Source organism: Dipodomys merriami, unplaced genomic scaffold (assembly GCF_024711535.1).
Source record: "Dipodomys merriami isolate MVZ:Mamm:240054 unplaced genomic scaffold, mDipMer1.0.p SCAF_2, whole genome shotgun sequence".
Lineage (NCBI taxonomy): Eukaryota > Metazoa > Chordata > Mammalia > Rodentia > Heteromyidae > Dipodomys > Dipodomys merriami.
The window spans coordinates 74,349,040-74,367,041 of record NW_027203381.1 but is presented as its reverse complement, the minus strand read 5'-3'; the positions used below and the strand labels follow the sequence as shown (position 1 = coordinate 74,367,041).

The window sequence follows — 18,002 nt, the reverse complement described above, 5'->3', positions numbered from 1 at the left end:
AAATCAATGACTTTATATTACCATATGTCAGAGAAAAGTGCTGTCTTTTTATACTTAGCTTATTTCTTGATCTGCCAGGTTCACTATTACTATTTTTGCAAATAACAAAATTCCCTTCTTTATAAGGCTGAATAGTAAGTATTCCATGCACACATTTGCCTTATTTTCTTCATCCACATATCCACCAATGATTCCATACTGTAAAGAACATTGCAATGAACGAAGTGTACAAGTATCTCTTCTACATGGTGATTTCAAGTCCTTAAGATATAGAAGTAGTACGCTGAGCACCAGTGGCTCATGCCCATAATCCTAGCTACTTAGGCTGAGAACTGAACATTGCAGTACACATATCAAAGTCTGTGAGACTTTTATATCCAGTTAACCACCAAAAAGGCAGAAATGGAACTATGGCTTAGTGGCAGGGTACAAATTTTGAGCAAAAAAGCTAAAGGACAGTGCCCAAAGACAAAATTCAAGTCCCAGTGCTGGCACGCATGCACACACACACACACGCACACACGCACGCACGCACGCACGCACGCACGCACGCACATACACACGCACACACAGTATAGGATTGCTGAGTTATACTCTACACTTATGTTTAGTTTCTTCGGGAAACTTCGTTTCCACAATGTCTGTACTAATTTACATCCCATCAACAGTGCATAAAGGCTCGGTTTTCTCCACAAATTAATTTTTTTAATATGGTGTGGAGTATGGGGTCTAACTTCTCAATATGGATACAGTTGCCTAAGCATCATTTGTTGAAAATACTATTTTTCCCCCACTGAGATGCCATAAATGTGATTCTGTTTCTCAAATCTGTATGGCAACATTCATACCATTACTACATTTTCTTAATTGTTTTGGGCCTTTTCTTCTTTCCTCCAGAGGTGATGATCATCATTTCACCCAAAGCTGTATGCCCATGAAAAAGTATAAGACAGAAAGTATCTGTTTGAAGGTCTTGGGTAAAATAACAAAAGCAAACACTATTTCCAACTTTTAAAATATTCTCTTTTAGCTGGGCGCCAATGGTTCATACCTGTAATCCTAGCTACTCAAGAGGCTGAAATCTGAGGATCATGGTCCAGAACCAGCCCAGGCAGGAAAGTCTGTAAGACTCTAATCTCCAATTAACCACTAGAAAATTGGAAGTGGCATTGTGGCTCAAGTGGTATAACTGTAGCCTTGAGCTGAAGAGTTGACAGACAGTGCCCAGGCCCAGAGTTCAAGCTCCACTACCAACAACAACAACAACAAAAAATAAATAAAAATCTCTCTCTCTCTCTCTCTCTCTCTCTCTCTCATGTCAGGAGGATACTGGAGTTTGAAGAGCCTGGCACTTGTAAAGCAGGGGCTCTATTATTTTAGTTATGCCTCCAGCTCAACTCACTTTTGAGACATAAACATTTTGTACACATAAGACAATTCCTGTCTCTTTTTAGTTTGGGGGAAAAGGAACAGGACTAGTGAACTCAGGACCTCACATTTTTTTTTACCCAGTATGACTTGAACCAGGATTCTCCTACCTCCACATCCCAATAGGCTGGGATTATAAACTACCATGACCCACTTGTTTTTTGAGAGAGTCTCATCAACTTTTTTTGTCCAGACTATCCTTGAACTGCAATTCTCTTAGCCTCGCCATCTGAATAGCCCATTTTTACTTCTTTGAAAAACTACTACATCTAGTCTTTGTTTCACAGTAACCCAGTATTTCTTCATGTTTTCCTTATATCCTACGTACCAATAAAACACTAAAAATCTTGTCTCATAAAACTCGGTATGCTTTTTTTTTTTTGGGTCCGGTCGTGGGGCCTGAACTGTGGGCCTGGGTGCTGTCCCTCAGCTCTTCAGCTCAAGGCTAGCACTCTACCATGTGAGCCACAGCACCACTTCCAGCTTTTTTCTTTTTGCTTATGTGGTGCTGAGGAATCGAACCCAGGGCCTCAGGCATGCAAGGCAAACGCTCTACCACTGAGCCACCTTCCCAGCCCTCGGTATGCTTTTTAAAAATCTAAACAGCCCCTTCTACAAGGCTGTTATATTTCCTGTATTTTTTCTACTACTCAACTGTTAGCAGTCATTGCTTTAAAAAAAAAAAAAGCATGAACTGCTTTGTAAAGTATAGGGCAAAGCATATGAATACCTATCCCTGCCCACCTCTTACCTGCCCCATTTCTAATAGGTTACTCCAAAGAAAACAACTGAGGCTTTAAACCCAGTTAATAAAAGAACTTAAAATATTATTATGCAGAATTTGCCTTTGTTAAGTAAATAAAGGATCTCATGGACAAATGACTTAGGTGCTAAATAAAATATAACCATCACAACAACTAAAGTTAATAATGTTGAGAAATGTGCTTTTGTATGGAAAACATATGTTTACAAACAATGTATAATGGCAACTCAGTAAAAATTTTTCAGTTAATACTTTGGAAAAGATTTCAAATGGATGCCATTATCTCCAAGGGAAAAGCTAAACTGAGACACATTGCACACATACCAAGCAAGTATATAGAGATTTAATTAAGCGTGGGTTACTTATTTTTGTTTTGTTTTGTTTTTTGTTGGTCGTGGGGCTTGAACTCTGGGCCTGGGTGCTCTCCCTGAGCTCTTCAGTTCAAGGCTAGAGCTATACCACTGGAGCCACAGTGCCACTTCTGGTTTTCTAGTGGTTAATTGCAGATAATAAGAGTCTCACAGACGTTCCTGCTGGTTTTGAACAGCGATCCTCAGATCTCAGCCTCCTGAATAGCTAGGATTATAGGCGTGAGCCACTGGCAACCGGCTGGGTTACTGTAGACACAGTAAAATTTCATAGCATTAGGTCAAAACTGATTGATCTTTTTGGTTTGCAGAAAACATTATATTGATGTAAAAATGCAGGGGAACAGTTGTTACATTATATTAATACTTTTAAAGCCTCCTTTACTAATTTACTGGAGCTCTGGAAAGGCCATGATTCATTTGAAATTTTATGTAAACTTTCCACATATAGGCAGCAAAGAATTTATTGCTGTTAAGGAGATTTTCCAAAGTAGCCCAAATCCAAAAACTTGTAGGAGATTTGTGGCTCTAGTCAATTTATAAGCACAGAAAATTTATATAATAGAAGAATGAATTAAGCAGCAATCTATGCAATCAGCAAGTATTGGTTTATAAATTATAAGCAATGTATGTTACAAGCAAAATATCACAATGTGTAAATGGGATGCACTTAAATGTTCTTAGAGGACAAAGAAGATAATTTAGTAATTGGTGCCTTCACTCTGTTAGTAACACAAAAAGTTCTATGGTACAACATGAGAAGTATCACAATATGCTATCAGAAATACATGATGGGTCCATCAAAATCTTAAGAAAAACAATTATAGGGCTGGGAAGGTGGCTCAGTGGTAGAGCGCTTGCCTTGCATGCTCAAGGCCCTGGGTTCGATTCCTCAGCACCACATAAGCAAAAAGAAAAAAGCCGGAAGTGGTGCTGTGGCTCAAGTGGTAGAGCACTAGCCTTGAGCTGAAGAGCTGAGGGACAGTGCCCAGGCCCAGAGTTCAGGCCCCACGACCGGACACACACAAAAAAAAAAAAAAAAAAAAAAAAAAACAAACAATTATATATATTTAACTCTGATTTAGTATCTTAGATTTCTGACTGAAGATTGTTTGCTAGAAAGAATAGATAGATGCTGAACAAACAGTATAGGGAAAGATAACTGAATATCAAAAACACTTGCTAAACAAAAATGTAGAAAAGAAATTATACTAGAAATCAAAGAAATTGGTCATTACAGATTTAGTGGTTTGGCTGCTTTAGGTTACAAACAACAACTAACAAAAACCTAGTCTAAAGAGCTCTCAAACTAATTTTATATTTTTATTCATTACAATAACATTTAGAGGCCTGGTGCAGGTGACTCATACCTCTAATCTTAGAGGCTCAGGAGGCTTAGAGCTGAGGATCACAGTTTAAAGCCAGTCCAAGCAGGAAAATATGGGAGACTCTTTTTTTTTTCCCCTTCGGTCATGGGGGCCGAACTCTGGGCCTGGGCGCTGTCCCTCAGCTCTTCAGCTCAAGGCTAATGCTCTACCACTTGAGCCACAGCATCACTTCCGGCTTTTTTCTGCTTATTTAGTGCTGAGGAATCAAACCCAGGGCCTCATGCATGTGAAGCAAGCACTCTACCATTGAGCTAACTTCCCAGCCCTGGGAGAACTCTTATCTCCAATTAAAAACCAAAAAGCTACAAGTTGAGTTGTGGCTCAAGTGGCAGAGTGCTAATCCTGAGCACACATGCATGCATGTGCGTGCACACACATACAAACACAAACTCGTGACAGAAACTAAGTCCTGAGGAGTTGAAATCCCAGGACCAGCACAAAAAAACAAAACAAACAACATTTAGAGGTTGTTCCCTTTAGTTTGTGGTGGCAAACTTTTATAGCAGACCTCATGTAAGTAACAGATATGACTAAATGTATTCTGGACAGTAACCTGACATTAAGGACCATGCTGCTTCCTCCAGAGCTACAAAATTCCACGAATATAGAATTTCAATTTAGCTAAATATCAGTTTAATTAATTTAGCAAATTCTAGTACCCCACCTCCAGACAAGGTAGTGGGAATGGTAATAATAATAATATTTTCTAAGTTAATATAAAGATTAAATGTGGTAATAAATAAAGTGCTGAACCTAATGACTGGGAAAAAGGAAGGTTTCAGTGATAGGTTTTATGAGTGACAACAGTTTCTCAATATTGAAAATGGAGAATACTGAGGAGCTAAGAATTCACTGATTTCTTTCTTTAAATTATACCATAAACAACCATCAGTCAAATTAAAAGATTAGGAACAATTTTTTGATCAACATTTCTTACAAATATGGTTTTAGCTTTATTCAAACTGTTATTTGGTTATTTACAAAAGATTCTAGCACAAGACAAAAACATCTTATCTTCCTAGTTCCTGTTATTGTAAAAACACAGGATTGCAGTGTTTATTAAAAACATTGAAAAGAAAAAAGTTTTTCTTCTACCTTCCTTCTAATTTTACTCTCCACTAGTAAAATAGGTGAGTCCCTCTGAATCTTTTCTTTCTGATACGCATGATAGATAAATGCACTTTACTAACATGGCTTCAATAACATAGATGAAAAGATTGTTTTGAGCCATGTGCCAGTGTCACATGACTGTAATCCATGCTACTGAAGAGGCTGAAATCTGAGGATTGTGTTTCAAAGCCAGCCCAGGCAAGAAAGTCTTGAGACTCTTATCTCTAATAAACTACCAAAAAGCTGAAGTAGAGTCATAGCTCAAGTGACAGAGTGCTAGCCTTAAGTAAAAAGCAGCTCAGGGACAGTGGCCTAGGCACTGAGTTCAAATTTAGATATGAGAATAGTGCAGAAATTAAGTCATAATAGTGTTAGTAATCTTAAAGGTTCAATATGAAACAAAAGATGATTACCACAATGGTCTCTGCTGCAAACTGTAAAAAAATTATATAGATCATAAATAACTCTGATTACACTGATCTTTTCAACCAAATGTGTATATAACATTTGGCAAAACCACCTTTGATCAAAAGAAAGTACAAAGATAAAATAACTTGTATTCAACTGGTTTTAATTACCAGAGGAGTTAGGGTTCAACATAATAACTGAAATCAAGCTGTCCAAAAATGTCATGGCTGCAGCCCAAAGTAGCAATCTAAAGTTGGAAATGCTCAAGAAAATATCAGAAAACCATCTGTCAGGAATATAACTGAAAAGCTTTCTCATCAGAGATGATGAGTCTGCATGGCCACGAAGAAGACTTTTAATTTTATAAATTTATGAAAAATGGGAGAAACTACGGATAAGGCCCAAATAGTAGTTGATACTGTTACTTTGACCAAACTGAAACTTTAATTAATTCATGTAGTAGTTTAAATATAGATACTTGAGTTTTTAAAAGTTGTGTTTGTGTGTGGAAGGTAGGGGTCCTTTAAAACCTCAAATATTAAAAACTTTTTTACATAGAGGTATTCATTCTCACATATAGTAAATACTGATAAAACTGAATAAATACAAACATCCATCATATGCTTCAGATTATTAGCAGAGTACATGATAAGCAAAACCATACATGCCTTCTGCTTTTATTCAGCTTACATATACTTTAATGAGTTAATATTCTAATTTTGTTTTTAAGTATTTTAAATAATAATTTCCTTCCTGCATAAGGTATGTATATTTCATCTCCCCTCCCCCAGAACATACAACAGATGAAAAACTCAAATTCTCAATGGAGCCTAACTGACTAGTAATTCTTTTACTTATTCTACAGCTGAATTTGCTAACTGACCTTAGATCACTTTCTCCATTTTTTGTGTGTGCATATGCTCAAGCATGTGTATGTGTGTTGTGTTGGTGATATATTATTAAAACAGTACCAAGATTATTTTCAATTAAAAAATTCTATTTAACTATTCTCACCTTGATTATTTCCACCAACTGATCCACACCACTATCTCCTGGAAATATTGGTTGTCCTAGCAATAGCTCGGCCAATACACAGCCCGCAGACCATACATCTGATGAGAAAAGAAAAAAAAAAGTTTATTAAAACACTGTAGCATGAATTGAAATACATAAACATTTTCCAGTTTACTTATAGATAAAAATAGCACTACGCAAAATCCAAAATAGGAGGAAAAATACTGTAATTTGTAAGTTACAAAAATAATGAACTCTCCTTTCAGTACTAGGAATTGAACCTAGGCCCCTGTGATTGCTAAGCAAATTATCTACCACTTGAGCAATACCCCCAGCCCTCAGATAATTGATTTTTCAATGAAAATAGGAATCTCAAAATGTAATGTAAATATCTTGTCTACTGATAAATTTAAAAAACAATTTAACAAAATGTCCTGGTTTATCCAAAATATTCTGGGTTTTGTTTTTGTTTTTACTGGTCTTGGGACTTGAACTTGGGGCCTGGGTACTGTCCCTGAGCCTTTTTGCACTCATGGCTAGCAATCTACCACTTGAGCCACTTTTAGCTTTTTCTGGGTAGTTTATTGGAAATGAGTCTCATGGACTTCTCTGATCAGGCTGGCTTTAACCCTTGATCCTCAGGGCTGGGAATGTGGCTTAGTGGTAGAGTGCTTGCCTCACATGCATGAAGCCTTGGGCTCGATTCCTCAGTGCTACATACACAGAAAAAGCCAGAGGTGGCGCTGGGGCTCAAGTGGTAGAGTGCTAACCTTGAGCAAAAGAAGCTCAGGGAAACCATGGGACCTATGTTTTGGGGGGGGGGGGACCTGGCTTACTTCACTTCATATAATTTTTTCCAACTCTTTCCATTTCCTAACAAATGGGGCAATGTCATTCTTTCTGATGGAGGCATAGAATTCCATTGTGTATATATACTACATTTTCTTGATCCATTCATCTACTGAGGGGCATCTAGGTTGGTTCTGTATTTTAGCTATGGTAAATAATGCTGCAATAAACATAGTTGTGCTAGTATATGTCTGAGACAAGCAGAAATGGTCAGGTAAGATGACGTTAGGCAAAATGAACTCCAAGATAAGGACATAAGTAGTTTTATCTTTCTTGCTATTTTCTATCGTATTTATAAGGTGATTTTTTTTTTTGTTGCTTTATATGTCCCTCCCACACTGTATAATCCCTGTTTTCACTGTATTTGATGGTATAATTTGGGGAGGGGAAGGAAAAAAACCAAATTGTTTAAATAGGGATACAGGTGGACCCACTGCAACAATGAGATGTACAAGATGCTAAGTCAAAAAATGAACTTTACAACTTTGGTGTGGGGGAGGTGCAGTTGTGGAGATGGGAGGGAAGGGATGGTAGGGGAAAAACAAAGGAGGAGGCAACAATGCTTGATAAGAAATGTACTCATTACCTTGCTCTTGTAATTGTAACCCTCCTCTGAACAGTATTCTCACAATAAAAAACTTATTTAAAAAAAGAAGCAGCAGGGCTGGGAAGGTGGCTCAGTGGTAGAGCGCTTGCCTTGCATGCATGAGGCCCTGGGTTCGATTCCTCAGCACCACATAAGCAGGAAAAAAAAAGCCGGAAGTGGGGCTGTGGCTCAAGTGGTAGAGCACTCGCCTTGAGCTGAAGAGCTGAGGGACAGTGCCCAGGCCCAGAGTTCAGGCCCCACGACTGGACCCAAAAAAAAAAAAAAAGAAGAAGCAGCAGCAGCTCAGGGATAGTACCCAGACTCTGATTTCAAGCCCCAGGGCTGGCAAACAAAACAAAACAGAACAAAACTCCACAAAACCTTGATCCTCAGAACTCAACTTCCTAAGTAACTAAGATTATAAGTGTGACCACAGCAAGAATACTCCAGATTTTATCTACTGCCTGGAGGTAACCATTAATAGCATTTTCTTTTTCTCTCAAATGTACCTAAATATAAGTTGTCAGTTACTCTAGTTAAAGCCCACTATTAAGACTTCTTGCTAGGAAAAACTGCTGTTTAGTTCCCAGGTTTCTGGAATTTCTGGATTTTGTATGGATGTTCACTAAAGCGTTTTTAGAGGAATGAACATAAATCATTGCTAGTCAGGAAGAAATAACACTGAATGTCATGGAGACAACAATAATTAGGAATCTGACTTGGTAAGGAACACTATCACTACTTAAGAGGAACTGGAAATCTCTTTTCCAGTGACTACTTATTTTCTTGCCTTTTTTTCTTCTCTGTGTGTTCTTTTCTTATCTACATAGTGCAGGTAAGTGGAACTCAGGACCTTATACACGTGAAGCAAACTACTATTGATCAAAGTCTGAACCCTAATCCTATTTTATTTAATGAGATTTCCTATCTTACTATACCCTGGACAGTCATGAACTCCTGGACTCAAGGGATCTGTGATTACTTTCTACTCACCTAGAAAGTGCCATAGAACTCATTTAATAAATTCAAGTTGATTTTGTCCAGTTCCAAGTAATGATAACTGAGACATCTATTTTGTAACATACACTGAGAGTTCTACTTGGATATATTAGGAATTTGCTAACTGAAGCAAATATAAAATTTTGCTAGGCACATTTTACTTCATGTAAAACCAACACTATACTTTTATAGTCAGGTGCAAATATATGATTTTATTCTTTTGGCCATATTGGTGGTGCCACACACATTACTGACCTATATCCCAGACTCCTTGTTATTTTGATCCAAGTTTTAAAACATCTCCTTACCCAGCTAATTAGATGAGAGATATGCACCCATTCCTTTCTTTTGTAAAACAGAATACTTCGTCTCAGAAGAAAGGTTAGGAAAGTTGCAGGTAAATAATTATGCCTCGGGGCTGGGAAGGTGGCTCAGTGGTAGAGCACTTGCCTTGCATGCTCGAGGCCCTGGGTTCGATTCCTCAGCACCACATAAGCAAAAAGAAAAAAACTGGAAGTGGTGCTGTGGCTCAAGTGGTAGAGCGCTAGCCTTGAGCTGAAGAGCTGAGGGACAGCACCCAGGCCCAGAGTTCAGGCCCCACGACCGGACACCCCCAAAAAATAATAATAATTATGCCACATAAAAAGCAATGAGAAATGTTTTCTTAGGATTCAGTTACAAATGTAGAAGATAATTAAGGAGTGAAACATCAAGGAATACTATTACCTAATAGCTATCCAAGATTCACTAAGTGAATTTAAGTGCCTTCAAATTACTACAAACAAGGTATTTGCTATTCACTTTTTAAGAAGTAACAAGATCTCTTCTATTCTTACTTCATAAGACAAAATGATCAACCTCTTCAAACAGAAGAAAACTTTAAAACAAAGGTTTGGCTCACTAGATTTAGTTGAGAGTTAAGCTAAAATAGTATTTTGTTTCATAGTTAAGTCTTAGTCATGATCAAAAGGCATTTTGAGACCATTCAGCCAAAGAAATTTGACAGATAAGAAAATAAAGGCATAATAAAGTCGAATGACTTGCCAAAGGTAAAGCTACCGGGCAGCATAGCTAGCACTAGCTTTGGAACCCATTCTTAAGTCCCAATCAAGCAGTCTTTGAAAACTTATACACAGTCTTTCGTTGTCCTAAGGAAGTCTTTTGTTCTCATTCTGCTCAGTTAAGACCATCTTCTAATAAAAGTGAGAGTTTCAGTTTTGGTAGATACAATCATAACAGTATCTAGTCAGAATTAGTGACTCTTTTATTTCCAATATTACTACTGAAACATCTCAAAATCTACTTAGAAGTCAGTATACTTCCAAATCTCAATATCTATCCATCTATGTACTCATCCATCTAACCCCACTTCTGTCCCTAAGTATGTATACAAATCTTACAAGAGGTAAGCTTCCTAAATCTCAAAAGAAAAACTAAATCTAGACAAAAGGCTACAGTTCATATAAACATTCCTTAAAGTAGCAGATGATATACTATGACTGTTTTAGAAGAACAAAACTGTCTGTATGTTAGGTGACTAGGACAAAACCCGACCCAGGATCTTGTAACACAGATAACCAAAATCATGCATTTGAGTGAAATATCAATCAACTAGAAAATTTACTGATATCTGCAAAGACAAAGAGTTAAAATTTGCTTGAGGACAGTCAAGTTAATAAGTACCACAAAAAGAATACTTCCATTTCTTTAGTGTTTACTTATATTTCCATAGTCCTTTCACTAACATTTTATTTACTGCCTATAGCCACTGGAACAGAACTATTAACAAGTAACAATCTAGTTTATAGTTCCGCAGAGACAAACCTGAAAGTCAAACCCAGATGGATTCCAGACAAAAGTCTTTGTAGCATTCATCATCAATTAACATAATCCACAGAATATAGTCGCAATAAGGTTTACCTAACACACCTATAAAAAGATCACACTTTCCTCCATGTAGCAGGTCTCAAAATGTAGTCCAAGAGCCCTAAGTAATTCTGGACATGTCCAGAAGTCTTAGAAGGCAAACCTACTTTGATAAAAATATGATTTTTTATTTAGTGGTCTGATACTTGCACTGTTAGGAGAAAAGAAATGGGGACATAAATCTCTCGGCACAACTGAAAATATACATTAGCTTATTGCTCTTTTACGTGAGTATTCATATCAGAAAAGGTTTAATTGTATTAGAAAGGTAAAAACTGTCACAAGTTCTATTTATGACCCCCAAATTATTCACGGGCCTTGAACTCAAGGCCTGGGAGCTGTCCCTGCCTGAGCTTTATTTTGCTCAAGGCTAGTGCTCCATCACTTGAGCTACTGCTCCACTTCTGCCTTTCTGATGGTTAATTGGAGATGAGAGTCTCACAGACTTTCCTGCCCAGACTGGCTTCAAACTAGGATCCTCAGATCTCAAGTCTCCTGAGTAGCTAGGATTACAAGTGTGAACTACCAGTGCCCAACTCTGTTTCTACATTTCTTACTAAAAAGTTCTCTATAGAAACAATACATAAGTAAAATAATTTTTGTCTCTATCTGCACACCTAAGCTTTCTCCTTGTTTTTTAGTATCCTATTTATATTCAGCTAATCATGGACTCTATTTTTTCCAAGCCACTGCATTAAAATGTGAGGAAAAAGGTCAAAGAAGAATTAACTAATTTTCCTTATTCTTATTCTTTCTAAACATCTCAGATGAAGATTTCTAAAGAATCAGTGAGTTTAGCTGAAACCCACTGATGACTTAAGTGGACTTGAAATTAAATAACCAATTCAGACAGCAAGTAGGAATTCAGAAATATTGTCTTCCTATCAAATTTCATTACTAGTATAAGGAAATAACATTAAATATTTTAATAGCAATTAAGCTCAAAAATGAGTTTTTCAGAAAATTCTTTTAAAGAATTCAATTAAACCATTTAAGATATATTTGAAACCTTTAAGGTATACAAGTGTTATCTGATCATAAGAGACTAGTTTTACAATTCCATTAAAATAAATAAACAATCCCCTAAAAATGGAATCACAAGACCATCTTAAACCAAAAAGGTGAAAAAAATTAATTCTACACATTTTTTTAATCTTTAAGGACATTTCTATTATACGACACTATTCTTTACACAGCAATAAAAACAATAAATAACAAAACTTATGATGTGACTAATATTACAAGCATTCTAGTCAGCGTGGATACTTACCTATACTAGAGGTATAATCAGTGGCTCCAAAGATCAACTCTGGTGCCCTATAGTACCGAGAACAGATATATGAAACATTGGGTTCTCCTCGGACCAGCTGCTTTGCACTAATAGAGAGGGAAAAAAAAAAAAGTAGAGCCTTTCAGTTAATATACTGAAGGAACCTATACTGTTATCACAACACCAAATGTTTATGGAGACTTCATATCATTCCAGTTATACAATATAAAAAAGAAACTATGAGCTGAAACTCTCTCCAAAAAAAGAAATATATAATCTTATAATATTACTCTGGAGAAAAAAAATAGAACAGTAATTTTGTGTGTGTGTTTGTGTGCACACGAGCACACATGCAGGTGTGCCAGTCTTGGGGCTTCAAAACTCAGGGCCTGGTTACTATCCCTAAGATTCTGTGCTCAGGCTAGTACTCTACCACTTGAGCCACAGCTCCACTTCTGGCATTTTGGTAGTTTACTGGAGATAAGAGTCCCACAGACTTTCTTGCCTGGGCTGGATTTGAACCATGATCCTCAAATCTCAACCTCCAGAATAGCTAGGATTACAGGCATGGGCCAGTGGCCACTAGCCTTAGAACAGTAATTTTAAATAAAGTATTTGTCAATTGTCACCACCTAAGGGAAAAAGAGATTAAAAGTCACAGGACTACAAATGATTATTTTCTTCTGATATACTATTTTTTAAATTCAACTTCTAAAATATAGAGATGGAAGACTAGAAAAATGGTATCTCTCTCTACCAAAAAGCATGACAATAGATCAGAATATATCCAATCCTAACTAATCAGTTTTTAGGCTACTTGAAAATTAAAACAGCTTTCAGCAAAATTGCAGAGTTTTGGGTTGGTGATAAGGCATTCTACCACTAAGTAATGGATTCAAACCTCAGCTCAAAAAGAAAAAGAAGTCCCTCCCCCCCAAACTGGGATTTGAATCTAGGGCTTTGAGCTTGTTTGGCTAATGCTTTAACATTTGAACCATGACTCTAGTCTGAATTTTTTGCTGGTTAGTTGGAGTATCATGGAATTCTCTTCCAGAGCTGGCTTTGTATTGCCCTTCAACTTCCTGAAAAGCTAGGATTAGCTAGGTGTCCAGCTAAAAGTATATATTTTAATTAATTCAATATATAATCAAAAAGTTGCTATAAGACAGTAATAAATATTGAAAGCTTTGCAGCCTCTATACTGTTTTATGCTACTTGATGGACCCATCTTCTTTTTCTAACAGGTAAGGTAGGAGTATATATACATAAAATAAATTCAGACAATAATAAAATACAATAAAAATTAAGTTTCCCAAGTATACTATATTCCCTAAATTTCTCCTACCAGAAGCAATCAATGTTTTGGAATTATTGTATATTCTCTCAGAAACGAACCATTTATAAACTTATACACAGACAACATATTCATACCATCACAACTCACGTTTCCTTTTTTCATATAATAACTTTTTAATTTAATGTCCACAAGATTTTATAATCTTATAGCTTTTGATCAGGTTTATACAATTACATTTTTGAAATATTGGATAGAAGATCAACTAGCTTACCTTCCAAAGTCACAGAGTTTTAAGACAGCTGTATCAGGATCCAACAAGAGGTTTTGTGGTTTAATATCCCGATGGCAGATTCCAAAGGAATGGATATAGGCTAAACTTCTGAACAGCTGATACATATACAACTGGTACATATAAAAAAAACAAATCAGAATCATTAAACAGCAAATAGAGTAACATTCTTAGAATGCATTTGTCCCTATTTGTTTAATTCTTACAGTGATTCTATGAGCACACTTTTATTCTCATTGTATAGATGAGAGGAAATTAAGGCTGAATGAACAGGTTGAACATAGTTCTAAGTTATCAAGTATAACATGAGCCCAGTGTTTTCTCTTTGTGAGACAACATGGTTAAGACAAATAGTAACTGTTTTATTATTTCAAAGGAAAAAAACGCATCCAGCTCTTTTATATATTCAAATCTTGTTGTCAACCAACCTTTTTTCCATTTAAACAAAATAAAACTTTTAAGCCTGCTATAGTGGTACACGCCTGTCATCCCAATTACTTGGGAGGCTAATGTAGGAAGATGGCTTGAGCCCAAAAGTTCAGGGCCAACTAGGATGATATCTAGAAATTCTACCTTGTAAAAACAAACGGTGTTGGTGGTTTCACATCTGTAAGCCAAGCTACTCAAGAGAATGAGCTCTGAGAATCACAGTTCGAAACCAAGCCCAAGCAAGAAAGTATGTGAAGACTCTTATTTCAACAATTAAGGACCCAAAAAGCCCGAAGTAGAACTTGTGGCTCAAGTGTAAAGCACTAGCCTTGGGCAAAAAAAGTTAAGGGACAGTGCCCAGACCCTGAGTTCAAGCCTCAGGACTTGCAAAACAAACAAACATCAAGTTCCTAACAATGATTTGATAATCAGCTATATTAGAGAAGCATTATAAGACCCATTAAACTCTGAAAGGTGCTCACTAGAAAAGGAAAGGTGCTCAAAACCTTTTTAAGGTATTAATTGTTATCAATCACAAAACAAGCAGTACTATGAAACAAGATGCAGAAAGGTTCAGATAATATGGTAACAGACCATTGTCAATGTATGACAAATAAGTCATGTTTGTTACCAGAGTAGCAACTGCATTTCCTTATAATTGATTTTCACTTTTTTTCTAGGAATATTGAGTATGTTCTGCACTATCTCTTAACATTTTTGATCAATGCTAGTGAAGCCACTCACACCCCGTTATTTGTTCGTTTTTTGCTGAAAAATAGAATTTCTAGGTGTCACACTGGTTGGTCCTGAACTTCTGGGCTCAATCCATGTTCCTGGGTGTTAGTGGAGGGAGCCACCAGGTGCCCAGATAATTAAAAAAAATTTAAACAAAATCTGTAACACCAAGAACTTTGACAGTTCATCCCTAACAGGATCTAATAAGGAATTAAAGGAGCTGTACAAGAATCTTAAATGAGTCTCAGTTGGAGGTCATAGTATTGGGACTGTTTCGAAGATGTAAAACATCTATTTTTTCCCAAAAATATATACCATAAGTTCTATAAGGAAAAACTTCCCCTATTTGTATCCTAAGATATAGTTAGAATAAAAAGACAAGACATGGGCTGGAAAGGTGGCTCAGTGGTAGAGCACTTGCCTTGCCTTGCATGCATGAGGCCCTGGATTCGATTCCTCAGCACCACATAAGAAAAAAGAAAAAAGCCAGAAGTGGTGCTGTGGCTCAAGTGGTAGAGCACTAGCCTTGAGCTGAAGAGCTGAGGGACAGCGCCCAGGCCCAGAGTTCAGGCCCCATGACCAGACCCCCCCCCCAAAAAAAAAGACAAGACATATGTATTTGATTCCTACCTTTCACTTATCAAAACTTTTAATTAGTTAGCTCCATAGAATACTTCATAGGTTAAGTGGCCTGGAAAGTAATTTCTTATTTGTATGTTTTAAGTGTTTGGCATGATTCTTGATATCATTTGATAGTTTTCTTGCTTTTTGTCCTGACAATATTCTCGGGTTCTCTTATACTATAGAAATCCAATCAATTAAACAGAGACCTAACTTGTTTCATTTCTTTTTGTGCTGCTCCTGGGACTTGAACTCATGTCCTGGGTGCTGTCCCTGAGCTTTTATGCTCAAAGCTAGTGCTTACCACTTGAGCCACACACAGCCCCACTTCCAGCTTTTTGGTGATTAATTAAACATAAAGAGTCTCATGAACTTTCCTGCACAGGCTGGCTTCAAACTATAATCCTCGGATCTCAGCTTCCTAAATTGCTAGGATAACAGGTGTGAGCCACCAGCATCCAGCATCTCCTGGTTTCTTTAAACCACAACGTGTGAGAAGATAAGAACCTACAGATTTAAAGAAATATTAAAGGTACATAATAGATAGGCCTTAACTGGATACCAATTCAAATATATAATTTTTGAATGAACAGTTTGAACACAGTTCTAAGTTATCAAGTATAATGAGGCTAGTGTTTTGTGAAACAAAACATAAAATTGTGAAACATGGGAAATATAAATAGGATATTTACCGGGCACTCATGGCTCACACCTGTAATCCTATCTACTCAGGAGAGGAAATCTGAACATCTCAGTTTGAAGCCCAGGCAGGAAAGTCCATGATACTCTTATCTCCAATTAACACCACACACACACACACACACACACACACACACACACACACACACACACACACACACACACACACACACACACACACACACACACACACACACACACACACACACACACACACACACGGAGCTATGGCTAAAGTGATAGAGCACCAGCCTTGAGCAAAGAAGGTGAGGAACAGTTCTCAGAACCTAAGTTCAAGCCCCACTACCTGACATTCCTAGCTTCTGAACCACTTTTATAATGTTTTACCTTATTTACTGTTAACTTATGCAGTTGTTTTTTGCCTACAGAAGGAATAATGAAACCCGTTGCTAAATATTAGATTACTATGTAATAGTTTGTACTTAGTTGCTGAATTAAAGATCTGAAACAAAAACTAGTCTTAATACTATGCACACCTGGCTGAATGTCCTTAATATGCCATTTCTGGTCATGTTAAGGCCTTCTATGACTTCTACTTACAGCCCCCACAATGTTTTCTCTTATCTTAGACTCATTTTGCACCCCAACAAAGCTATATCATGGGGAGGAAAGAAATAGTTTTACAAATGTGGAAGACAATGAATGACTTATGTAAAAGTACCAACAGCATGTTGGGCTTCAGAACTGGATCTTTAGAAACCAAATCTAGTGTTTCTTGTGATTCATATATCTATCAACATTCTGCACTGTCAGGAAGGTACAAATTATCATTACTCTAAACTAAGATCTTCAAAGACTGATTACCTTAGATTTAGGGAGGTCAAAAAGATACACTATGCGTTAGTAAGAAAATAGGATTTGCTGCTCTAAAATGAGAAGAAAACAAATCTATGAGAAAATCTGTATGTCTTTTAATTCCTACTACCATCAATTTAATTATAACCTAAAACAAATTTTGATAAACCTAAGTCAAATTATACTGAAATCAGTTTTTAAATTCTAGTTCAGTTCAATAGGACTCCTGAACTCCTTGCACAAACTGAACTAGCTACCAAAAGTATTAAAAGAAATTCTATTATTAATGTTCCTCAAGTCTAAAACTGTTAATAATTAGCCAGGTGCCAGTAGCTCCTACCTGTAACCCTAGCTACTTGAGAAGCCGAGGTTGAGAGGGCAATCCAGTCAGGGCAAAAAAGTTTGAAAGATGCAGTGGTATATACCATCATTTTGCTGACAGGAAGCCTAAAGTAGGCACATAATGGCTCAGGCATGTGCCACAAGAAAGCAAGACCCTACCTCAAACACAACTAGGACAAAAACAGGGCTGGAGGTGTGACTCAAGTGGTAGACCACCAGCCTAGGAAATGCAAAGCCCCAATTTCAAACCCCAGCACTTTTTTTGGCCAGTTCTGGGGTTTGAACTTAGAGCCTGGGCACTGTCCCAGAGCTTCTTTGGCTCAAGGTTAGCACTCTACCACTTGAGCCACAGCACCACTTCTGGCTTTTTCTATTTATGTGGAATCAAACCCTGGGCTTCATGCATACAAAGCAAGCGCTCTACCACTAAACCACATTCCCAGACCCAAACCCCAGTACTTCTAAATAAAAGAAAGAGAAAAAATGTAACAATGAAGAAAATTCAATTCTTAACATAAAACACAAGAATATTACTGCTAGTTTTTAAAAGTATATGTCCATTTTATATTTAATGAAAATATTTCTTTCCCCTTCCCTCTGCCTCCCTCCAACTCTTCCCTAATGCCCTCCCCCACCCAGTTCTTTTCCTTCCCCCTTTTTATGCC

At 37.1% G+C, this 18,002-nt stretch overlaps 1 protein-coding gene across 2 annotated transcripts in view; it reads right to left on the bottom strand.

The window, feature by feature from the left end:
• The window catches only part of Gsk3b (glycogen synthase kinase 3 beta), a 144,184-nt gene that overhangs the window by 44,594 nt on the left and 81,588 nt on the right, over window positions 1-18,002 (bottom strand). For both annotated transcript variants that reach the window (XM_070030136.1, XM_070030138.1), the window contains exons 5-7: window positions 13,678-13,808; window positions 12,110-12,216; window positions 6,480-6,577 (exon numbers count right to left, since the gene is read on the bottom strand). In XM_070030136.1, the coding sequence (XP_069886237.1) occupies window positions 6,480-6,577; window positions 12,110-12,216; window positions 13,678-13,808 (336 nt within the window). The remainder of the gene's footprint in view (window positions 1-6,479; window positions 6,578-12,109; window positions 12,217-13,677; window positions 13,809-18,002) is intronic.